The following is a 22,397-nucleotide window of genomic DNA, read 5'->3' on the forward strand; positions in this document are numbered from 1 at the left end:
TCTAAGTGATGGTTGGATATTTGTCATGTAAGAACTAATTTAATTTCAAAAAAAAATGTGAGATCTCATTCCTCTTAAAGAGAACATCATTGAAATCAAATGAATATTAAGAAAAAAACGATGTGAAAAAATAGAAGTGGTAATAAAGAAAGTTAGACTAATAATTCAAGGCTATAATCGACATCAAGGTATTAATTACACTCAGCCTTTTGTCTCTTAAAATAGATTAAAAGTTACTATCTCTCTTTCTATTTATAAGAAAAAGTTGTAAATACAATTACAAGAGGACTAAAAACCACCGACAACTTTTTTGGAATATAAGAATTAACAAAACTCAAGCATATACATCTGAAAACAATCAATGATATTCGTGCATTATAGAATTGTCTAATATATATGAGCTCTCGATATATGCAAGAAAAGAAAAATATTCAACGACACATTGACAATAAGTAGAAAAATAAAATTATGATTTAAATAAGACATTATATACAAAATACAAGCGTTTTATAAAAGCATTATATCCTTTTCAAAATTGTAGCTCTAAATATTGCAAGGTGTCAAGCTCTCCTCAATGGGCAATAATCATTCCTGTGAATGCTCCATTTTGCAGATTGAGAATTCCCTCTCCATCAATAAAAACTCCTACAAGTAAAATGGCAATCATCTAGTCAGGCCCAACTTGACAAAAGTGCATGCATGTGAGAGATAACTAAGTGTTATGGTAGTATTATCCTAAAAAGAACTGCACCTTGTGATAATAAAATCATAAGAAAATGGGTTCGTTCGTTAGCGTTTCTATAATACTGTCTCATTCAATAATATAGAAATTATGTTTTAGAACTTACTAAGGAAACACAATGAAAATACATTTTTTATTGAAAAATTTATCTATCTCAAAGTTAAGATTTCTTTGAGAAGAAATAGTATCTTGCCTGTAATTGTTGCTGACTGAACAAGTCAAGAAAGCGAGTTTCAGGACTGCCAACGAGCTCAATCAAATTATCGTGGGAATCTGGCAGGACTCCTGATCCCATGAGAGAAGCATAAACCTGTAGATGAGACAAATTTGACAATAAATGAGTGAGCTTTAAAAAAGGGAATATTTTCTACTCTAAATTTCTTATTACACATTCAATTTAGAAACCATTAACCACTCAACTAATCAATGATGTCCAGAGTGGTTAATGAGTAAAATCTGATTAACCAACTATTCCTGAGGTTAGATGACCTTAAATTTTATTTTTTTCATCAAAAATTCCTTATAGTAAGTTTGCCCACAAAGATAAATATATGTTAATGCCATCTTTTGACTTACTTGCATGCAACGAAGAATGACTTCTGGGAGACAGCACCTGCGACATAGTCCTTTCACGATGTATGTTGCAGGGAACTCTAAGATGCCATCTTTGTCAGAATACCAAGCATCCAATCGGGATATTTCCATTGTAACTCCAGCCTGAAATCGAGGAAGCTCACCTACAATATGAAGTAAACAAACTTGTTAGATCTTTTACTCATTTTTCATACAGGTTTCTCGTAGTAACATGCTCAAAACTGTATAACATATCCTTTAATGGAAGAAACAAAATATAATAATCATCTTACACCAATAATTTTCAAATCAGAAAATATTTGTCCCCACCTAAAAGTTCTCTCAAGCCAAAAAGGTTTAGTGTTGAGAACTAGAACTATTTTACTTTTCTTATGCATCCCCTTCATGCAACAGTTCTTTAGACTCTGTTTGGGAGTTCGAAGGGGAGGGGAGGGCTTGACTTCGGAAAAAAAAAATTTAATATAGAGAAATCTTTTAACATTTTTTGAAAAAATAGATTTTGTATAGAATAATAAAATAGTACTTGTCATTAACATATTTTTAATTTTTTAAATACTATAACAACAAAAATTATATTTAAACAATTTGTCTAAACCCTCCAAATAAACCCTCCAATACAATTTTTTAGTTCCCCCAAATTAGGGGGATTTTGGTTTTTGAATAAAATTAAATCCTCCAAAATCATCTCCATCTAAATCCTTCTATCTTTTTCCTCAATTCTTCCTTCTGTTTTTCAAATCCCCTCCCTCCCTCCCTTCCTCTCCAAACTCCCAAACAAAACCTTAGGGAAGAAACATGTAAAGCACGGAAATAAGCACACCTTCTACAGAAATTAATAGGATGCACTACAACTGAAACATGAAAAGAACATGCTCCAGATTGGCAGTATTCCTCGCATAAGCTTTTTTCTGCGCTTCTATTTGGGAAACTCTCTCAAAATGATACTTTAAATTAAATAGATGCCAATCGCTTAATATTTTCCTAGATGCACATAGTTGAAGAAAAAAAGTTGAAAAAACATGCTTCAGATTTTGACTGATATTCATCTCTTAATCATTTTTCCCACATCATATCTTATTTGGGCAACTCTCTTAAAATATGGAGCTTTACATAAAATAGAAAACAACCACCTGATCTTATTGTAGATCACCTGACCGGACATAGAAACCTCCATAAAAATGTTTTATGCATCAAGAAATTCACCAAATAGGAGAAAGATTGCATAGTCTTAAAAATTAAACCAAACTGCCAAAGCTAGCCACCGAAATTTGGTCCAAGGAAAGAAAAGACCTAAATGATGCACATTGTTGCGAAATAACTTCTATGGACTAAACTGAGAAGCTCATATTGCTATATGTAGTTTAATACTATTGTTACAGATATTTTATAATATTGTTAGAATATTTACAAAATATCTTGTAATATTGTAACAGTTACCTTTAAAACCAGCAGCCATGATGGTGCTAAGAATACCACCGTCATTGAAATCATGTGGTCCAAGTCCATCACCATCTATTGCTGAGCAACGAAGAACAATATCAATGCAATAATTGTCCCTTGAAGATATAGAGACTTTCACCTGTAAAGTATTAGACTGTAAGCATAGTAGAAGATAACAATTAATTTTGCAAGAGAATAACATACTAAGAGTAAGCTTGCCAAAAAGTATTAGACTTTATTCGAATTGCTTGAAAGAAATTACTTCCACCCCTGTTATTTATAACCAAGTGATTACAATCAAATCTGCACCACTTATGACCAAGACACATCACCTCCCACTTCTGTCACTCTAGGCAAGTAATATGGGTCGTGGGCGGCGTGTCCGGGACGCGGGCGATATCATCCTGTCGCCCCTTGTGGGTCTTTACAAATTATCATTACACTATATTACACTATTTTCCTGTTATTTGTTTCCTAAAATTCTCGTTGAAAATCTATTTAATTTATTACAATCTCTCTATGTAAGAAGTCCTTGACTGATGAATAAAACATCACAGCATTACCCTACTTTTCCTACAATCACTTTTTCATTTTCAAACAGTAAAGGTTGGACAAAGAGAGATTTATCTCTTTTTAGAGCAATATCTCTGTAATACATCTCTTTTTCTATCAGTAACCCTCTCCTATTCTCTTAATTTTGGGACTTTTTCAGATCTCATCTAAAATACTAAATAAAGATACAATAATGATATTATGAATCATTTTCTTGAATTCTAGCACACCCTCCCCATCTAGCTAAGGTTTACCATGCAATAAGCTGTCAATTTAAGACAATCACCATTAAAATGTTATTTGCAGGCTTAAGCTTTCAATGATTGATTAAACATACCAATAGTTGTCTATTTAAGACAACCTCATCACCAACAGAAGAGTAGAGGGCACTTGTCAGTGTGGTGCATACAGTGGCATCTGGGCACAAACAATCTCCAGATGGCAGGCAGAGCATTGCCGTTGCATGAAGTTCAAGGAAAACAGGTTCGGCAGATTCATACATATTATCAATAGAAGCCAGCCAAGGTGTTTCACTTCCTATATAAAAGAGAATCACAAATAAGTAAGGGGCTAATATGTTAACTAACTCATTTTCAAAAACACGGCAAACTAGAAGTTTCATGATTGATGTGTTGCTAAAGTTTTTGGACATTTTCCTCACATCATGGGTTATGCGCAAGGTTGCAAACTTAACTTACTTTCTAGCAGTGAAAGAGACGCAGTTAGTGTTTCTTTGGCTGCTGAAATAGCCCTTTCCTTTTCCTCTAGTGACAATTCAGAGACAGGAACTTCTGCATTCTCTAATTCAGTTTTAAGCCAATTGCGGTAGGTTGCATCACAAGAGTAATACTCACGCTAGAAATGAAAAGTGAGCTAAGAACTATAGTCAATCAAGAAAAGACGCGATTGAATTTTAATAACTAAATTAGGCAGATGTAAGTCAGCATACCCATTCTTCGAACTCCCTCAGATCCTCAAAAACATTTTGATCCTCGGAGGTCTCAAGAGTTTCAGCAAGTTGTTTCAAGGGCTCAGCAAGAAAACCAAGAGCTGTGTGGGCACCTATTGGCATAGCAGGTATTCTCCACATAGAAATCAACGCAAACTCCCTGAAGAGTACATTGCTATGGAAGAGAAAAAAGGTTAAAATTCAGAATGAGGGGAATATTAAACTAGAATGGCAAAATTGCAGGAATGCATTATATTTTCCGGTAAGTTAAAAACATGTGCACTAACAGCCAACAGGAGGACTGAAATGATCAGGTTCTTGTTTAATACTTCAAAATTCAAATATCCATATTTTAAAATGTAACAACACAACAAGTGTCTTTTTTCCCCACTGGTTGGGATCAAAAGCCAACTACAAATGAGAATAGGCACTCAACACACAAAATGTGAAAAAATTAGATGGAGAAATGGCAAACACTCCCAAGTTTCACTTCTTTCAATTGTTTCACCTTCACAAGCACAGTTTATTAGAGAATTCAATTTGATGCACTACTTACCTATGTACCAATGCTCGAAGAAGAAGGTTTTTACTAACATCTTTGACATTAGTAATTGTTGATGGTGGTGTGAAACAAAGCCACTGGATGACTTTAGCCTTTTCAAGACTCTGCAGTCTGTGCTGTTCTGCAACATCTGTCAGAGTATCATATTTGCCATTCTTGACCTCTCGGGATCTCAACAAAACCCTGTTCCAAATAAATTTATTAAGAAAGGCAAAAGCTTCATATGCACCTGAACATCTTTTTGAGTAAAATTTCATCGATATTATAAATAAAGTCGAGTTACCTCTCAATAATGTCTTCGAAACTACCCTTAGATTCATCCATCGAAGAAAATGGTAAATATTCCATAGCAGAAAGGAATATCTTGTATTTGACACGTACACTGTTGAATTAAACAAACATCATAAGAGTTAGTTACAAAACCACAATGGAACAAGAGAAAAGAGAAATTGTTTGATTGTAAATGAAAAAACAAGATAAACTTCTCCTCCAAAGATATCCCTTTATAAACAGTTACCTTTTTCACAACCTATATCTTCCCCAATTCTCAAAAAAACATAATTCCTGAATGAACCCCCCGATCCTCAGCCCTCTTATTAATTTATCGAACTAATCCCCTCTAAATAACTATCTAATTGTTTGAATTAACTGCTATATCTTTGTTATATTAACTGAGTTACATATAAATCAAGGTTGTCAAACTTGAGAGTCTAAGAAAACTCATGGAATTTCCGTAGACTTGTGTGTTTGATTTATAGGAAAATAATTTTTAAAACACCAATAAAGTATATAAACATAATTAAATGTCATGTGCATAGTAAATATTCAACATTATAATAAATATATCCTGACCCAGCCAGTTATTATTGATGAACGAATCACAAGATAGGTTCACAGCTCAGCACACAGGGCATAAAAGTTTAAAACTGATGGACAAATTGACAACTCGCAAGATTTAAAATCACAAAAGAGTGAAGTACAATGGAACTAGGCCCCTTTTGTTGCAGCTGGATTCAGTTCGACGATAGAGCTAGGTTTATCTCATCAGAGTTGGGTTCATTGACCTTGCTCGCCTGATGCATTTGCTGCATACTTGCAATGATGGTTTTGTTTGTACTTATTAGTTTGTGACTTCATTAATGCTAGGAGCTATTGGGTCAAGATTTAACACAGCATCATTTGTGTCCTTTGCAAATGCGTTCACATTGGAATGTTATATGCATATCTGGAGTCTAGTGCTGCAAATATGCGGTTAATGTTTTGTGATTAGTGCAATAAAACACCCTTTCATTCAGCTGTTGGATTTTGGAACTTTTCAGAAAAAATTGAACCAATATATTGCACACTCATTAATCACCTTCAAACTCAAGTGTAACAGAGTTTATTGCAGTTTATACAAAACAAAAAATCAGAACAAAGTTCACTCAAATTTGATACAAAGAATTATAAACTCAAACGATTCTGATAATGCTCACTCAAATGTGAAATGCCATAATATGATTATTCCCTCAGCAGTAGTACTTTTTATTAACCTCGTCTATGGTGCACACTTGCTTTCTTATCCCTGGGTGGGATTCAAATCATGGCCTTATTTAAGTTGTTTCATTTAATACAAAGGGACTGGATGCTCTTTAAGTCTTTGTCGCTTGCTGCTTTTATTTTTGGCTTTAGAAGAATCTGGCTCTCAATAGTAGAGCTTTGATTCCCTCATAATGAACTTTTCATCTAAGAATGTTAAAATGTAATAAATATATGTTGATTCTTCATGGATAAAATGACTTATCCTCGGAGCAAGTAGAGTCAGTTCAGTTGTTAACTTGAATGTTATATTGCATGTTACATGATCCTCAGACAGGATATAATCTTACTTCCTAAAAAACAGCCAAAGTAGCTCTCCTGAGAGAATTACCAAACATACAATGACAGGATCGGAACCAAATAAATCTTTGAAGAATTCAAAGAACAGTGCAAGGATTACAGCAGGAAAATACAGAAACCGTGCAGACAGTCTCAGATAAAGGAACCTTCTCTTCCCTGTGGCAAGAGCCACAACAAAATCAACCTGAAGGATTTTGTACGCACTACACCCCTTTTCAATTCATATTCACACCCCTTGCATTAATCCAGCAACCACATCTCCAATCTCTTGCTCCCACATATGTCCATTCTGTTACGGATTCTTTGAAAAGATAGGTTTTGGGAAGAATGAAGAGAAAATAAATTAAAGAAAAAAATGTTGGATCTCTCTGGTCTAAATTGTGTACAAAAAGCGACCGGAAAGGGATTCTTGGGCAAGGTTTACTGAAAAAATTATCCTACACAAGCAAGATTTTTGTACAGGTGCTGGAAGCACGTGTGCTTTCGACATACCAGCCCCTCGATTAATCGATTACCATAGTATTTTGGTTGAGTTAACAAGGTATTTTATAACAATAAACTCAATATCAATTGGTTACATTAAAACTTAATCAAATACACACCAATTAACCGATTAGCAGCATACATTAACCAATTTATTTAATGTGTGTGTATTGACTATTGATTACATACCGGTTCTAATCAGTTAGGAATGCCAAGCTACCAAGTCTGTCCAAGGGCAAGCATGCTTCTCAACTTCTTTTAACTTACCACTCATCAAAGCAAATAGCTTTTTTTACCTATTCCTCTCTTTTCTCATTTCTATCCATCCAAACAATACATGTTTTCCACCTACCTTCTCTTCATTTACTCTTCTTTCCAATTTATTTATCTCTTGCTTCTTTCCTCCCTATTTATTTAACCAGCCAAATAAGTGTTAAAAACATGCATGGCGGATTCCTACATTCTATTTTCCAACATACCCTTGTTTCTTTTCTACCTATTGTTGCAGACCATGATTAGAGACCCATCATACAACAAATACATGTTACAGTAACATCAATAAAAGTGTAATTAGATACATCATCAGAGAGAATCATGTAATTATTGCATTATTAAAGGGTAGACAGAAGGAGAGAATTGATTATACCTGCTGTGCAGCCTAAGTTCCATCATATGAACAAAGAGGTCTATGCAACGGTGACGTGCAAGCTGAGAAGCATATATGCCCACCAACTCCTCATGCTCCTTTGAAAACAGAAATTGGGCATACCTAATTTTTCCAATTCAATCAATCACAGTAGAGAAGCAAAATTTCATTTCATTTAATACATTACACAGTTTTTCAGGTCCAACACATACTAGAAAGTAGTGCAATAATACAGAAGTATTAGGAAACCATCAAGGACAGAGCGGCCATCTTTAATATTCTCAAGTTTTCCTTCTGAATAATATTATTATTATTCAAGAGAAGTAAAGTGAGGAACTTCATATAAAATTACTTACAGGTGTAAAATATGGTCACCAACACTCTGAATCTTGTCCTTGAAAGCACCCTTCATTTCATCGCCGAGTAAATATCTAAGCACAAGGACTAGATGTGCACCAAATCGGATCATCTGAGGATCTCCGTGAGGCCTGTGAGAGGCACACAAAAATGTGGTCAACTGATTGCCATCAACTGGAAGGCCTTCTGAAAGGAAACTCAAAACCAGGTATAGTTTTAATAGCAATTGCACAACAGTACAATAGCACAACAGTACAACAAATCCTCCAATCCATTGGTAAAAGCTAACAAGAAAAGCAAATCCTAGTAATAGTAAGCTCTGGCCCGAAGGAAAGGCGGGTAAATGATTCATCTCATACTCCAACTAAAAGCACTCAACATCTGCAAAAACAGCACACCTTTACAAAACCTTATCTCATAACCCAACTAGAAATATTTCCATCAGACCCTTCGTTTTTTAATTATGAAATCCCCTTTTGAGAACTCCCCTTCCTCTTCGATAATTTTTTTTTCTATCAATAAATATACAATATGAGAGAACATTATGGTGTTGTTTGACCAGGCCAAAACACAGAACATGAGCATATTTATTATAATAACAACAACAAACAAGTTTTATCTCACTAAGTGGTGTCGGATACATGGATCAAAATATACTCATGTTCTACGTGTTTTGCGCAGATCATAATCTAGATTAAATTTCTTGATACAGTATTATCATGTAATGCAAGTTGTGACTTTACCATAGAAGAATTTCACAAATTGAAAGGATCTGGGAAGTAAATTAAAGCATCGGGATGTAAACTAATATCATTTGACACTTGATAATTGTAAGCTATATTGAAACTGGGGTTTTACTCAAGCAAATCGATTCATACTTAAATGATGATATACATCCATTATGCCATTATAGTTCAATTCAAAGTAATCCAACATGTTAATACTATAATAGAAATAATAGTCAAAAAATAACTACAGACGAAACTTATCTAAAGTACAGAAAGGCTAATTTATTTTTAAAATGCTGTCATGTTTGTATCTAAATGTGGCCTTGTGAGACCACATTTGAAAAGTTATTGGTATGAACTTCAAAAACTTGTTACAACCAAAGACTTTTACATGTCCATCAGAAGACACGGAATTTTGAACCCGGGAAAGAGAACTAGAACAAAAACTTACCTAAATACATTCTGATCGTCTTCCAAAGGTGCTATCCATGACCATATAAGGTCTAGTACACGTGGTATGTCCCCTAGCATTAAGGTCATCTACAGGCAACATACAACTTAGAACATCAGTAACATATATAATATAGAAGGATAAAGACAGTAAGGAAAATGATTTTTCTTCTCTGTACCCAAAGTAGTTGTGTCGTTTATTTTCTTTTTATACATAAAAAATTGCAAACAGAATAGCTAAAGATCACGTCAATTGAGTAAAGGGCTCTGTCATACCATGAACTGTGGCACGTTTACATCATATTTGGAATTGAAAGACCCCACTACTCATTCCTTATTTATTTTTCCTTAATATAAAGTGCTCTTAAATGTCGGAATATGAAAAACTACTTCAAAATATGATGATAAGAAACTAATGAATTTTTTTCCGACAGAAATACCTGGAGTTGTCGCTGTTGCTCCTTGCATTGCCGCATAACAGTTTCATGGATCATTTCCCTAAAATAGAAACAAAACAGATATGTAATAGACAGCAACAACACAAAGGCTATAAACGTGATAAGAATTGTGCAGCTACCCCGAATGAAGTTTTTGCAGAAGAGATGAAAGTTGTCGTGGTTGTTGATTCAAAACCTGAATTGGCCAATTTTCAGGTCCATTTGAAGGATCAAAAGAAGCATCAACTTGTCCAGGACTTCGGTCAATTTCATCTCCAAGAGTTCTATGTTGATCAACTCCTCCAGGCAGTGAACGAGTGACTTCCAAGTCTACCTGCACATCTAGCCAAGACTTCGCCATTGCCCAGCATGCTGACTGCAAATGTTAGATGCTGTATTGTAAATCAAGTTCATGTTCCCTTCCAACAAGGAATGTAGGATGATAAAAAGGATACGAGATTTACAGACATTATGAAGGAGTTATAGAAATTAGAATACGAATGAAGCATAACAACCTCTACCATAAAGACAAATCCTTTTCACTTAGTTTAACTATCTATCTGTTCCAAAGCTTGCCAGTCAGACACAAAATATAAGTATGAATCTTGAAGGTATTTTCTTAAGGATTATTGCATGAATGAATGAAAACTTTTGCAGTAAATAAATATAAGAAAAAAGCATACCTCCCAGTCTGTGCAGAGTGGAAGCATCCGTTTGAGGTTGCTGCATTGGGCTGCATAAACAGCTGCTTCATATTTCCCGCCTAGCTCTGCTATTTTCTGCAAAATAAAGGACCAATTGAAGTTATTAATTTTTATAAATAAAAACAATAATTTTGAAGCACGGAAAACCTGGAGGAGGGTATTAGTTAATAAAGAAGTTAACAGCACAAACATGAAACGAACAAGAAAAGCATTGTTTGATCAGTGTAACATGCCACTACCTCTGATGCGCAATAAGAAGCCCATTTCCAAAGATGCCACTGATGACCAATGCCACTTTCAAATTCAACAGCTTGCAAAGTCCTACTTTTGCCATTCTTCACCAGAGCTTCAGCAGAAGGAAACAGGCTCAAACCTTCAAAAGGACACAAAGAGGAAGCTCTCCATGGCTACAAGAAAATATTAAGATATTAATCATTGAACTATGGACTATGAAGTCCATAAATTTATCATATCGAAGTTATGCTCACCTGTCCAGCAGACTGGCAAAGTCCGCACGCCTCTTCTAGCCTTCCAGCCCTTAAAAGAGTCCATACATCCTCTAGAAGAGATTCATCTTGTTTCTGAACCCGGTACAATAAACATCAATGACATTCAAGATTTTATAGTAACAGTATCCATAGACAGATAGACTCGTTCATCTATTTGATCATCAAAAATTATAACAGAAAACCACATCCAATAGCAAGTGCGGGCTCTTCAAACCTATCATCTACCCTTAAACATTGATGGGTTACAGAACCATCTACCATGAGCATAGTTGAGCCATTAAATTTCAATAACAAACTATTTGACATCTTATGCAACTTTGAAGGTTTTAAGTATACTTGTTTCGATTCCTGACAAATATATATTTAATCCTTAGAAAATAAACACATTTAAAGTCTAGTCTCTACATAAATTTTATTCAAGTTTAGTTTCTGCTTTGCTTTTATAAGGACTTCTTTTTAGTCTCTAGTAGACTAAAAGAAATCTTCTTTTGTATAAAGTTTTCAAAATAGAGACTCAAATTAAATAAAATTATGTAAGGAATAAGCTTGAAAAATCGTGATTTTATAGACTAAATACATTTAACATTTAGATTAAAATCTAACAACTATACAGCTAAATACATAAGTAATATAGACTAGCATATCCATTATAAAGCTTTATTGATAGACCCAAGTAAAAGCTGTAAAAGAATTGCAACACAATACTTTATCATCGGGCAAAACATTTGCATTTTCGCGAGTCGGAGCATCAAAGTCCAGGTGATGAACAACGTTCTGGTCGGAAGTTGCTTTTTGCAGGTAACGTTGAGTATGATGCCAAACACCACTGCTGGGGAGATAACTACCAACATGAGATCCACGCACCTGCATAAATGTAAAGGAAAGCCGAATTAGTTAATGTTCAATCAAACAAAAATACGTTCACAGACCAGGAAAACAATAAAAGACATGACATGGGGATGGAACAGGTTTTACTCGAGAACATATTCACCCTTTCCCTTTAATTATTTTCACAACGACCAAAATTGTGACCTGTTGATGCTCCAAGCTAGTATTTATATACATACTCCAAACAACTACAAGCACTAACCTGGGCAGTGTTCAAATATTTGGGCTTTAGACTTAAACACAACCCCCAAAAACCGATTTGGCTTATAAAATAAGGACTCTACCATACATAAAAATGCACCCCAAACAGGCACTAACTTTTGCAGTGTCTAAAAGTAGAGTTTTAGGTTTAACTCAACACCCACAAAACTGTTTTGGCTTGTAAGATGAGGAATATCAGCTCCATATAAAATTATAGGCCCTATTTATGTCATATTTCTAGGCAGTGTGGTACCAAACACACGCCCTCACACCGAACACAATGAAGGTACTGATGGCTACAATGTAGGCATCCCAAAGTTTCCAGAATTAAGGTTGTTAGGAGCAGACTGCAATTAAGAAGGATTACCAAAACACCCTCTCACACCTAGGGCTTTGCGCCTGAAGCTTCGACAAAGCAGATGCAGCAAGCCCAACAACAAATGTAGGAAAAGTTTAGAATCATCTTAAATTTGAACTTTAGACTTAAGAAATATGATAAACACACTCTTCTTAACACTCTTTTTACCACAGAATCTACTGTTCTTCTCTCTACATGCCCAAACCACCCACGTCTATTTTCCACCATCTTTTCTTTGTCAATTTTAATCTTATCATGTCTAGTCTTACCACACATGACACATCTAACGCAACATCCTCATCACTGCTACACTTACCTTATTCTCGTGTTGATTCTTAACCGCCCAACATTTTGTATCGTACAACATCGCAGATCTTACCACAGTTCAATAAAAAATTTCCTTCAACTTGAATGGTACCTTTGTGTCACATAAAATCCCTGAAGCCCTCTTCCATTTCAGCCACACCGCTTGAATTAGATGGTTTACTCCTTCTATTTCTCCATCATTTTTGATGAAAATAACAAGTGTGAGAACTGTGGAGAAGTCCCACATTGATTGGAAATGTGGAGACTTGAACATTTATAAGTGGGAGAACTCACACACCAATCACCTTAAGATTTTGGGTGAGTATGTGGTTTGTCTCTACAATGACAACAATGCATTTTCCCCTTGGTGGCAAAGCAAATATGAGTAATGAGTCCAATTTAAGTTTTAATACTTTTTCATAGACCATGCTTATATAAGTCAACTTCATATCTTTAATTAGCCTCACTCTCCCCAAACCATTTAACTATCCTCCATTTGGTCTACCATGCTTCAACAAGTCTATAGAGAACATGAAAACATTAGTATTCTTGAATGAGACAAAATCTATGCAACGCCATTTACAGCCGCTTTTCTAATTGGTTAACCTAAATTTCTAATTGTCAATGGCTTCATTATGTCTATTTTCACAGCTACTTCATTGCACAACTAAGATCAACTTTTTCATAGACCATGCCTATATAAGTCAACTTCATATCTTTAATTAGTCTTAATCTCTCCGAGTCATTTAATTATCCTCCATTTGGTCTACCATGCTTCAACAGGTCTATAGAGAATATGAAAACATTAGTATTCTTGAATTAGAAAAAAGTTATGCAACGCCATTCACAGACGCTTTTCTAATTGGTTAACCTAATTTTCTAATTGTCGATGGCTTCATTATGCCTATTTTCACAGCTACTTCATTGCTCAACTAAGATCAACTTCAAAGCCAAGATCATTGTCAACGCCATTCAACTTCCATCACTTTGACAAGGCCTTCAATTTCACCTGCCTCCCAATATACCTCCGACGAGATCCGTGCACATCCCTACTCTTTGACATACAACATTCAATTCTACCCAATAATTGCAGATCTTATAGCTATGTGGTAAACCACTCGTTTAGTATATATTTCAATCACAAATGACACCCAAAATATTCCTCCATTTCATCCCTTTTAATGACTTCTCCTATCGCCTTGTCATTTCATAAAATGGACTAAAGATATTTAAACCCTGAGAGTTAGGATACAGTATACTCCAGTTTTTATCTTTGAGTTATATTTTTGCACCTTTTCAAAACTTGCATTCCATATGTTCTTTACTTCTACTTGAAAGAAAGTTGTGGGATGCCTAGATTTGTCTTCATATCTCTAACTTCCTATTTATTTCTTTTACCAACTAATTCAAGTATGACTGCATCATTGGCGCACAAAAAAAACCTTGAATTGCGGCGCAATCTATTAGATATGCATATTTTCTGTAATAAGCACGTCTAGAAATAGATAAAAATGGGAACATCTCAAAGTTGAGCCGTTGTGCAAACCGATAGTTATAGGTAAAACCCTTTGTAGTGTCACCTTCCCCTCTCATGCTTGTCATTGCCCTCACATATATATTGTATACCTAATCAAAGCCAAAAGATAACTAATTTTATCCTGTATTTAATGTTGACATTGCACCTGAATTTTTGAAGTATAATTTAACTAAGAATAATGGCATTATAGAACAATGGCATAATAATAACCTCAATAGTATAGTCTTTAGTGTTTACACACTTTTATTTCTTTACAAATACTGAGGAGTTAATTTTTATAGTATCATATGTTTTTTTGTTACGGACCCAAAAATTAAATTGAATAGAAAGAAGAACTGTATTATGAAAATAGGAAAGCGAGTCCTCCAAGGGTTTCGCCTTCACAATAGAATCACTACTTAATTTACTAAACTTAACAAATACTCAATAATTCGAAGATGCTCCCCCTCTACCCACTTGAGGGCTATTGAAAGACTTGATAACAAACTAACCAAAACTAATTAATTGCTCTAATACTCCTAACTACTCTAGTTCCCTTTAAACCTATATCCTAACATTTTCACTTACAAAACTTTAATGCATTTGATTAATATGAATGCTTGCATTTTCAAGGTTGTTATTCGCCCTCAAAGGAGAACAGGAGAAGACATTTTGAATATACTAAGTGACTGGGTAGCCTGACAGCATTTTTTTCTCTCACATTCCCTATTAACTATTGATTTTATATTTTCACCTCTCATGGAGTCTGGACGTACCTCCTTGCTAACTTTAATAACTTTTATTAAAAATTATCAGAAGCAGCACCATACATACAACCTTCAAGGTGATCAGTGTTGTCAAATTGAGGCCATTGCGGATTGCGGTTGCGGAAATTCAACATGCTGCCATGGAAAAGCTGTGGTGTTGCAGATTCTGCGTTGCAGCGCCATGGCGTTCGCCACAAGTTTAACCTCATGGCAGTATTGCGGAAATTGCATTTTTTTTTAAATCTGAATATTTGTTGTTGGGATACTTTTTTACCGACCCTTTAAATGGCTCGGAAGAAGAATAAGTGTGGTAAATACTAATAATTATTATTAAATACTAATCACCACCCTAATTAATTTTTTATAAACCAAACATTTCAGCCTTTTTCATTATGCAGGCCCCTAATGTTTCTATTCTCTAGACTTTTCTTCTTCTCCCTCTATTTCTATTCTCTATCACGTAATAAATAGACTTTTCTTCTTCATTTTCTCTTCTTTCTTTGTTCTTTACTAAAATGAAGAAATTTGGAAATTCTGAAGATTCTGGAGAAGTGAATGAAGGACACGCCCCATTTGATAATAACTTTGAAGAAGATTATGATGAAGTTAGAGAAGAAAATTAGAGATTTTATATAATGTTTTATTGTTTTGTTTTACAATGTCTTTTATGATGTTGAGTTACTTAAGACATGCCTCACTATCTTGCAAGTAACATTCCTAAACTCATGATATACGAATTCCAATTTTACTCATGGCATCATTCTAAAAAAAATGATAATACCTTTGCATCATTCTAAAAAAAATGATAATAATATGCTACTTGTGAACAGATAAACTTTCCATGCAGTAAAGATAGGAAAATAATACCTTTGCTTCCAAGTCAAGTGCTTTAGAAGCTAAACCTTCCAACCACTGAACCATCCTAAGGCACAACTGAGCTGTGTGATCCTCTGCAACAAACTCACAGGCCACTACATGTGATGTTCCTGTCACCTGTGAGAGGTGAATAGATTTCAATAAGTCTACTCCATGGATAGGCAGAGATTATCTGGTCACATTAAGTGTATCACACAAACATTACCAGTATTTGCTCTTTAGAAAGCTCTTCCGTCACTGAAAAAAAACAAAAAAAAACAAGGTTTTAGACAAAAAAATTTGAAAGTATCAGCATAAGAGAATCCAGAGTAATCCAAAGAAATAGTAGAATTGAATTATGGACATAAGCTACAGAGGCACTCTATTCCAAACCATGGCTCCATTTGCATATGGGGGAAATGATTTCTTCCCGAGCAAACATTGATATTTATTTAACTGTGGTGAATTAGTGGTAAATACTAAACGATTCAACCAACATGCAAACTCTATCTCAAGATTGAAATAAGGATAGCATTCAATACCATGTTAAATTTTCAATACACTTTGAATTAAAAAGCATGACGATCAAAACATTAAGCCAAAACATCAGTGGTGTTGAGTTAGTCAATGAGTATGATATGGGTCAGTAAATTGAAGGAAACAGACATAAAAAGCCAGACAACATAGAAGAATCAAGGATGGAGACATAATTAATGCTTAAAAACAGAGCATCCAAGGATAGCGATTTATTTCCTTTCCCATAAAGGAACCACAAGAGAGACCAAGTTGCCGCCTCATCAAGCAGGAGCTGAGCCTTCTGCCTCATCAGTTTGTCCTCAACAACTCGATGCCTTATGTTCAAGCCATACCTATAGATGAAAGGTCAAGATCATATCACCATCAAAGTTTGCAATATTCAAGTACACACTATACATATTCACTTTATCCACCCTTCAGCTTAGCTTTAAGAGTTTAGGATAACCCTCATTTTCCCCTAATATAAAACTAATTAAGGAACATGAGAGAAGCATTGAAGGAGGACAAGGAATCATGATAAATGGACATGCCACGAGACAACAAACAAAAGTTATGCTAATAATAACAGTAAAATTTCTTCTTTAAGTTGCAGTAAACTAGGATTTTACACTAGATATTAACAACAATGACCACGCAATCCTTTTGTATATCACTCGTATTTTTTCAAATATGGATACAAAACAGCAGCAGTGTTGAACAATAGTGTGTACCCGAGTTTTTGGAAAATTGCCATGTCTCTGCAATAACGATGTACCTATAATATACCTCCATACAACGTAAGCATCAGATGAGCTGTTAGCTCATTGGCTTCAGCTATACACTACTTTAAACTCAATTTTGGAAACAGAAATATATTTTCTTAACAATTTTATTTTGACCAAGAACAGTAGTAACAAATGGATTTTACATGTTACGGTATAATATTTTTGCAAGATTCAGCAAGTTAAAATGCAAATTTTAAGGGGAAAAGTGTTAACTTTGTACTAGATAGCTTATTCTGAGCTTTTAATATAAGAAACAAAAAAATAACTAAAAGCGTTTACGAAAAAGCATGCGACTCATGAATGTACAACTATCTTCATCCCCTGAGATGTATGATTTAATAGATATATTTTCTTATTAAATGTATGTCAGCATCGATTCAATTTGGCGAGTTAGTGAGACTAAGATGACGTGTCTAAAGCATGGTACAGAAAGTAATAGCAAAATCTTATTCATTGCCGCTGTATTTAACAATTTGTAACTGTCTCCTATATCTATAAATAGTCTTGTTAAGTATATTCAGTTATGAGATTCAATTCAGTTTTACTTTCTCTGATCATACAGAAACTCTCTGATTTTCTCACACATTTTCCTTCATTTTCCCGGTGTAGAAAACTTAAACAGAAGATCCACCCGAGAATTCCAATAAACATGCTACTCAATAAATTAATACCTACGCAAATAATGCAGTCTAGAGCTAAAACAGTCTAAAATGAAAGAAAGGACAAATACAGGTCTCTCAATCACAGAGATGGCAGACATAAATGTCAAGATATAGAGCCTTTATGTCAATCATGAGGTAATAAAATTACTCATGCATATATGAAGTTTGAATGATAAAATTTCTACACATATGATTACACCGACTAATAGCAAACAAACCTGATAGATTCCGAAACGTTTCGACACTCGTTCTCAAATCTTAGTACCAGATCAGGAATAGGCATCATTCCTACGGAAAAAAATTGCATTAAAATCAAAATCACAATATTCCTTTTTTCTTGAGAAAGAAACAAAAATGCACTTGCACTGAGGGTACAGCCATGATTTTAAGTCATTGCTATGGAATGAAAGGTCAACTAAATGATCGGTAAATATGGAGATGAATAATTTTTCTTTTACCTTCGTTAGATTAAAGTTTTGTTACTAACAGGGAAAGAATGTCTCTCCTCCAACATTCCAACAAATTTCAAACAAACAAAAGCAATACAAGTTTGTACCATGTGGAGTTTCAACCTTAAAATGATTTTTTTAATCCAAATTTAATAGTAAAAAGAAGATAAAGAACATATATCTTTCTAAAAACCATGTACATAAATAAATATACTTGTGATACCTGTCAGAGAAGAATCAAACAGAGAAGCAAACAAATTAAATATATTTTCTGCATCATCTCCCAATGAGTCGCCTTCTTGCTTGCAAACCTTTAACGAATACCGTAGTGAATCAAAACCATCGTCCATGCCAGGGATACCAGGAATATCAGCAGACAACCTCCTTTTAGAGGAATACAGAGACTTATCATCCAAATAATCAGCATCGAGGCTCTCAACCTCCTGTTTAATATTTTCAAGTATAAGGGCAGCATTAGTAGGACTATGGATGTTTTGCCCATCGTAGAACAGCCCACTTTCACTTAACTTGGAAGCCGAGTAATCTGGCTGAACTGAATCACCTGAATTTAAGTGCCTCTTCCTGCAAAAAAAATTGCATAACAGAATGTTGCCACATAAATTTAATAAATACAATCGGAGAAGACGATTGAGCTCTCTAGCTCAAAATGAATTTCAAATGATGCAAAACAATCTTCAAGTAAAGTACAGCAAAACAACAAATCTAAGTGAGTTAAAATTCCAGAGCTACAAAATTAAGAAGTAACTCTAACTCATTCATATCATCACATACAAGACTAATACAAAAAAAAAAGCATTATGAGCTTAAGCTTCACTCAATGTCGAAGTGGCACTAACAATTAATTAGTGAATTCTGCAACCCTAACCTCACTGGTTTTTTTTTGTGATTGATAAACTTAAACCTAGCATCAGCTATAAATGCATAAACCCTAGCTCAATGAAAACTGGGAAACTCAATTGGAGTTAGAAAAATGGAAATTAAGAGGAAGAAGAAGAAGATTACCCGTATCTGCGGAACTCTCGCGCACTGAGGTCTTGGGGGTCGAAGAAAGGAGAAGCCATTGACATTTCTTCGTCCATTGTGAGTTTTGGTCACCCTAGAAACCCAAAACCCACACTGATACTGATTTTTCAGGGCGGGAAGGGAAGACTGGCGTTTTACTTTGATGTCTTTGGTTAAACCCTTGCTCGCCAACATTAAATAAAATGCATTTTTGTAATTCATTTTTTTCAAGAATGTGCCATTTTATGTTTCTCTATTTTTTTTAACAATTTTATTTCAATTGTTTTTTTTTTACAAGTGGAAAAAAGGAAAAGAAAGAAAAAACAATAAATTATGGAAAAAATAAAATTCTCCTAACATCACTTACCATGAGAGTGATGATTTTTATAAGAGGTTCCGCAAAAGATTAGTTCGCTGCATCATTACTAACCTCGTATTTTGTTAGATAATCAGCATAAACATTATCCTCCCTAAAAGTGTGACATATTTGAACTCGTCATTTCATAAAAGAAAGTTATTTAATATGGAAAAGAATCATGGCATAATCATGTCAGACATTAACAAACTTTGAGATAAGTTTGATAATAGAATTATAGTCAGAATAACACATTAGGTATTTAATGCCAAGTTCTCAGACCATACGCAAACCATGATATGTCGTGCATCTGCTCAGCATGAAGGAAGTTGGAATAACCAATATTACACACAAAACCGTGAACTCAAACTCCATCAGTGTTTTGAATCAATCCATTAAAACTCGAGACATCGGGATTACCAAAGTTAATGCCATCAACATTCAAAATCATATTACTACCTTTGTGTGCATTCCACGTGATCGTTCTTGTTGGATGAGACAGATTATGCTTGAGAAAATATTTAGCTAACAAATTAGGTAATTCACTATGATGAGTTTCAAATTATAAGAAGATATCACTTCATTTGCAATGCATTGTTTGTTCATAGCACGCCACAGCCACAAACAACCAGCTAAAAAGATGGAGTCACTGTTGATGTCATGTCTAGTCCAATCATATAAACTATCCCCTTGGAAGAATAGTGGGCCCAAAAATCCAATAGATTTTCAAAAGCGAGTAGCAAATTCACAGTCCCTCGGTCAGTGTAGAGTCGTTTCAGCGTTCAGATTGCATTTAGGATAGAGATTTGTCTAGAGCATACCACGATGAGACAACATCGATCTCGCAAGAAGGTATTTATGTAAAATTGTCCAAAGGAATACTTTCACCTTCTCATAAATAAGAATATGTCACACTCACTTCCAATAGTTATTGTTTGTTGTATTTTGAACAAATTCAAGTATGTTGAATTAGTTATAACTGTAACACCCCAATTTTATTTAAATTATTTTCCGTAATTTAATTATGTGGCAGTTGTGGTTGTGTTGTGTTGATTGATGTTTTGATGTGTTGTGTACCCTTAGTGTGGGATAGTTGCCTTAGAAATTGAGGTGTTGGAGAGTGTGTGTGTGTGTGTGTGTGTGTGTGTGAGCAAAAATGTAGAAAGGTTGGTACGGTGAGTAAAACTAATTAATCATATTAGTTATTAGTTATTTAATTAATTAATATTATATGAATATTAATTTAATTGTTTAATTTGAGTGGGTTATTACTATTATTATTATTAAGAAAATTGTGATAATATAATAAGTTAATAAAAATAATAGAAATTAGAATAAAAAGAATATAAAAAGGGATTTGGGATAGAAACTCCGTAACATATTTTTTGGGAGAAAGGAGGAGAAGGAGAGAAAGAGAGAAGAAGAGGCTAAGGCTCAAGGGGAGATTCATCATTGTTGAAGGTTAAAGAATCGATTGCTCTCTAAGATAAGAGCGGGGTTCGAATTATCTAAGGGTTAACATGATGATGGTGGGTAGATTATGTCATGCCATGTAGGCTTTGTGTTTTCTTCTCTATGATAAATTGTGTGATATTGATAACTGTTGAATTGTGTGAATGATGAATTGTTACTGTTAGATTCGTGAAATTCAATTGGATTGTTGGTTGTTAATGTTGTGTGAATTAATGATTGTCTCAGGTCAAAGTTGGAACAAAGTTATAAACATTTTTGGGGTAAATAAGTGTCATACCCAAATTTTGTCCTACCATCACTTCAGTCCCTGGCCTGTTACACTGCATGGAATTACTTATATTTATATGTCATAAATTATTGGCATTGGCATTAAATCAGTTGGCCTAGGTCATGATCATAATTATCTGGATTTTATAAATAGCTAGGTTGATCAGGTTCTCATTCTATTCATTACAATTATTACTATTATCCTTACACATAGTCATTAATTTGAGCATTTGATGAAAGACCTTTCAAAACATTAATCTCCCTTCTAAGTTTAACCTTGGAATCTTGATTTTCTTATTTCGTCCAACCAACCTTTTGCATGTTTGAAGAATCATCCATACATACATAATTTTCTCATCATTATAAGGCTTTAGGGCATTATTGCTTGCATAAGAAAGTATTTAATTATAGTCTGCATTTGGTCCTAAGAGAAATGGTTATTCCTTCCATGCATTCACGTCATTGTTTATCATCTTCAACCATACCCTTTAAGTTATTTTGGGTGAGAAATATAGGTCATTTAAAAAGAAAAAAGAAAAGCCCATTAAGAATTCATGTCACCAATGGCATTTTATTTGCTCATACCCCACACCCTTCCTAAACTAAAAAAACATTTGACCTCGTTTTAAAAGAGGGGCGGTCTAAAGACACTATGATTCTTTAGTTGGTTCGTAATAGGTATTATGATTAGTCATTGTTTGTTCTAACGATCAAATATTTGCTTGAAGGAAATACGATATTTAATTCGAAAACAAGCACATTTTATTGGGATAGCCAGAATATAAGTGAAAATCATATTACATCATTTTGCTTATACAAAGTTTTTTTCCTATGTCCGTGCTTACAAACTTGAAAGATAAATAGTATATCATATCAGAGACTCTAAGTGAAAATATAATTCGAGTTTGAAGCTCTTCCCAATAATAAATGCAACTCACATCCTAA

At 34.3% G+C, this 22,397-nt stretch overlaps 1 protein-coding gene across 1 annotated transcript; it reads right to left on the bottom strand.

Moving 5' to 3' along the window:
- Window positions 1-286: 286 nt before the first annotated feature.
- Window positions 287-19,567, bottom strand: LOC127076239 (nuclear pore complex protein NUP107). Its single transcript, XM_051017833.1, has 24 exons — window positions 19,358-19,567; window positions 18,558-18,916; window positions 18,104-18,173; window positions 16,676-16,791; window positions 16,149-16,180; window positions 15,935-16,060; window positions 11,737-11,895; window positions 11,011-11,103; window positions 10,762-10,929; window positions 10,502-10,597; window positions 9,959-10,194; window positions 9,822-9,879; window positions 9,383-9,471; window positions 8,203-8,334; window positions 7,847-7,969; window positions 5,123-5,221; window positions 4,834-5,022; window positions 4,278-4,452; window positions 4,027-4,183; window positions 3,666-3,865; window positions 2,774-2,915; window positions 1,319-1,479; window positions 936-1,052; window positions 287-645 (listed from the first exon to the last, which is right to left on the bottom strand). The coding sequence occupies exons 1-24, from the start codon at window positions 19,432-19,434 to the stop codon at window positions 586-588; spliced, it is 3,234 nt and encodes a 1,077-aa protein (XP_050873790.1). The 5' UTR covers window positions 19,435-19,567; the 3' UTR covers window positions 287-585.
- Between the last annotated feature and the right edge of the window lie 2,830 nt (window positions 19,568-22,397).

Source organism: Lathyrus oleraceus, chromosome 4, assembly GCF_024323335.1.
Source record: "Lathyrus oleraceus cultivar Zhongwan6 chromosome 4, CAAS_Psat_ZW6_1.0, whole genome shotgun sequence".
Classification (NCBI taxonomy): domain Eukaryota; kingdom Viridiplantae; phylum Streptophyta; class Magnoliopsida; order Fabales; family Fabaceae; genus Lathyrus; species Lathyrus oleraceus.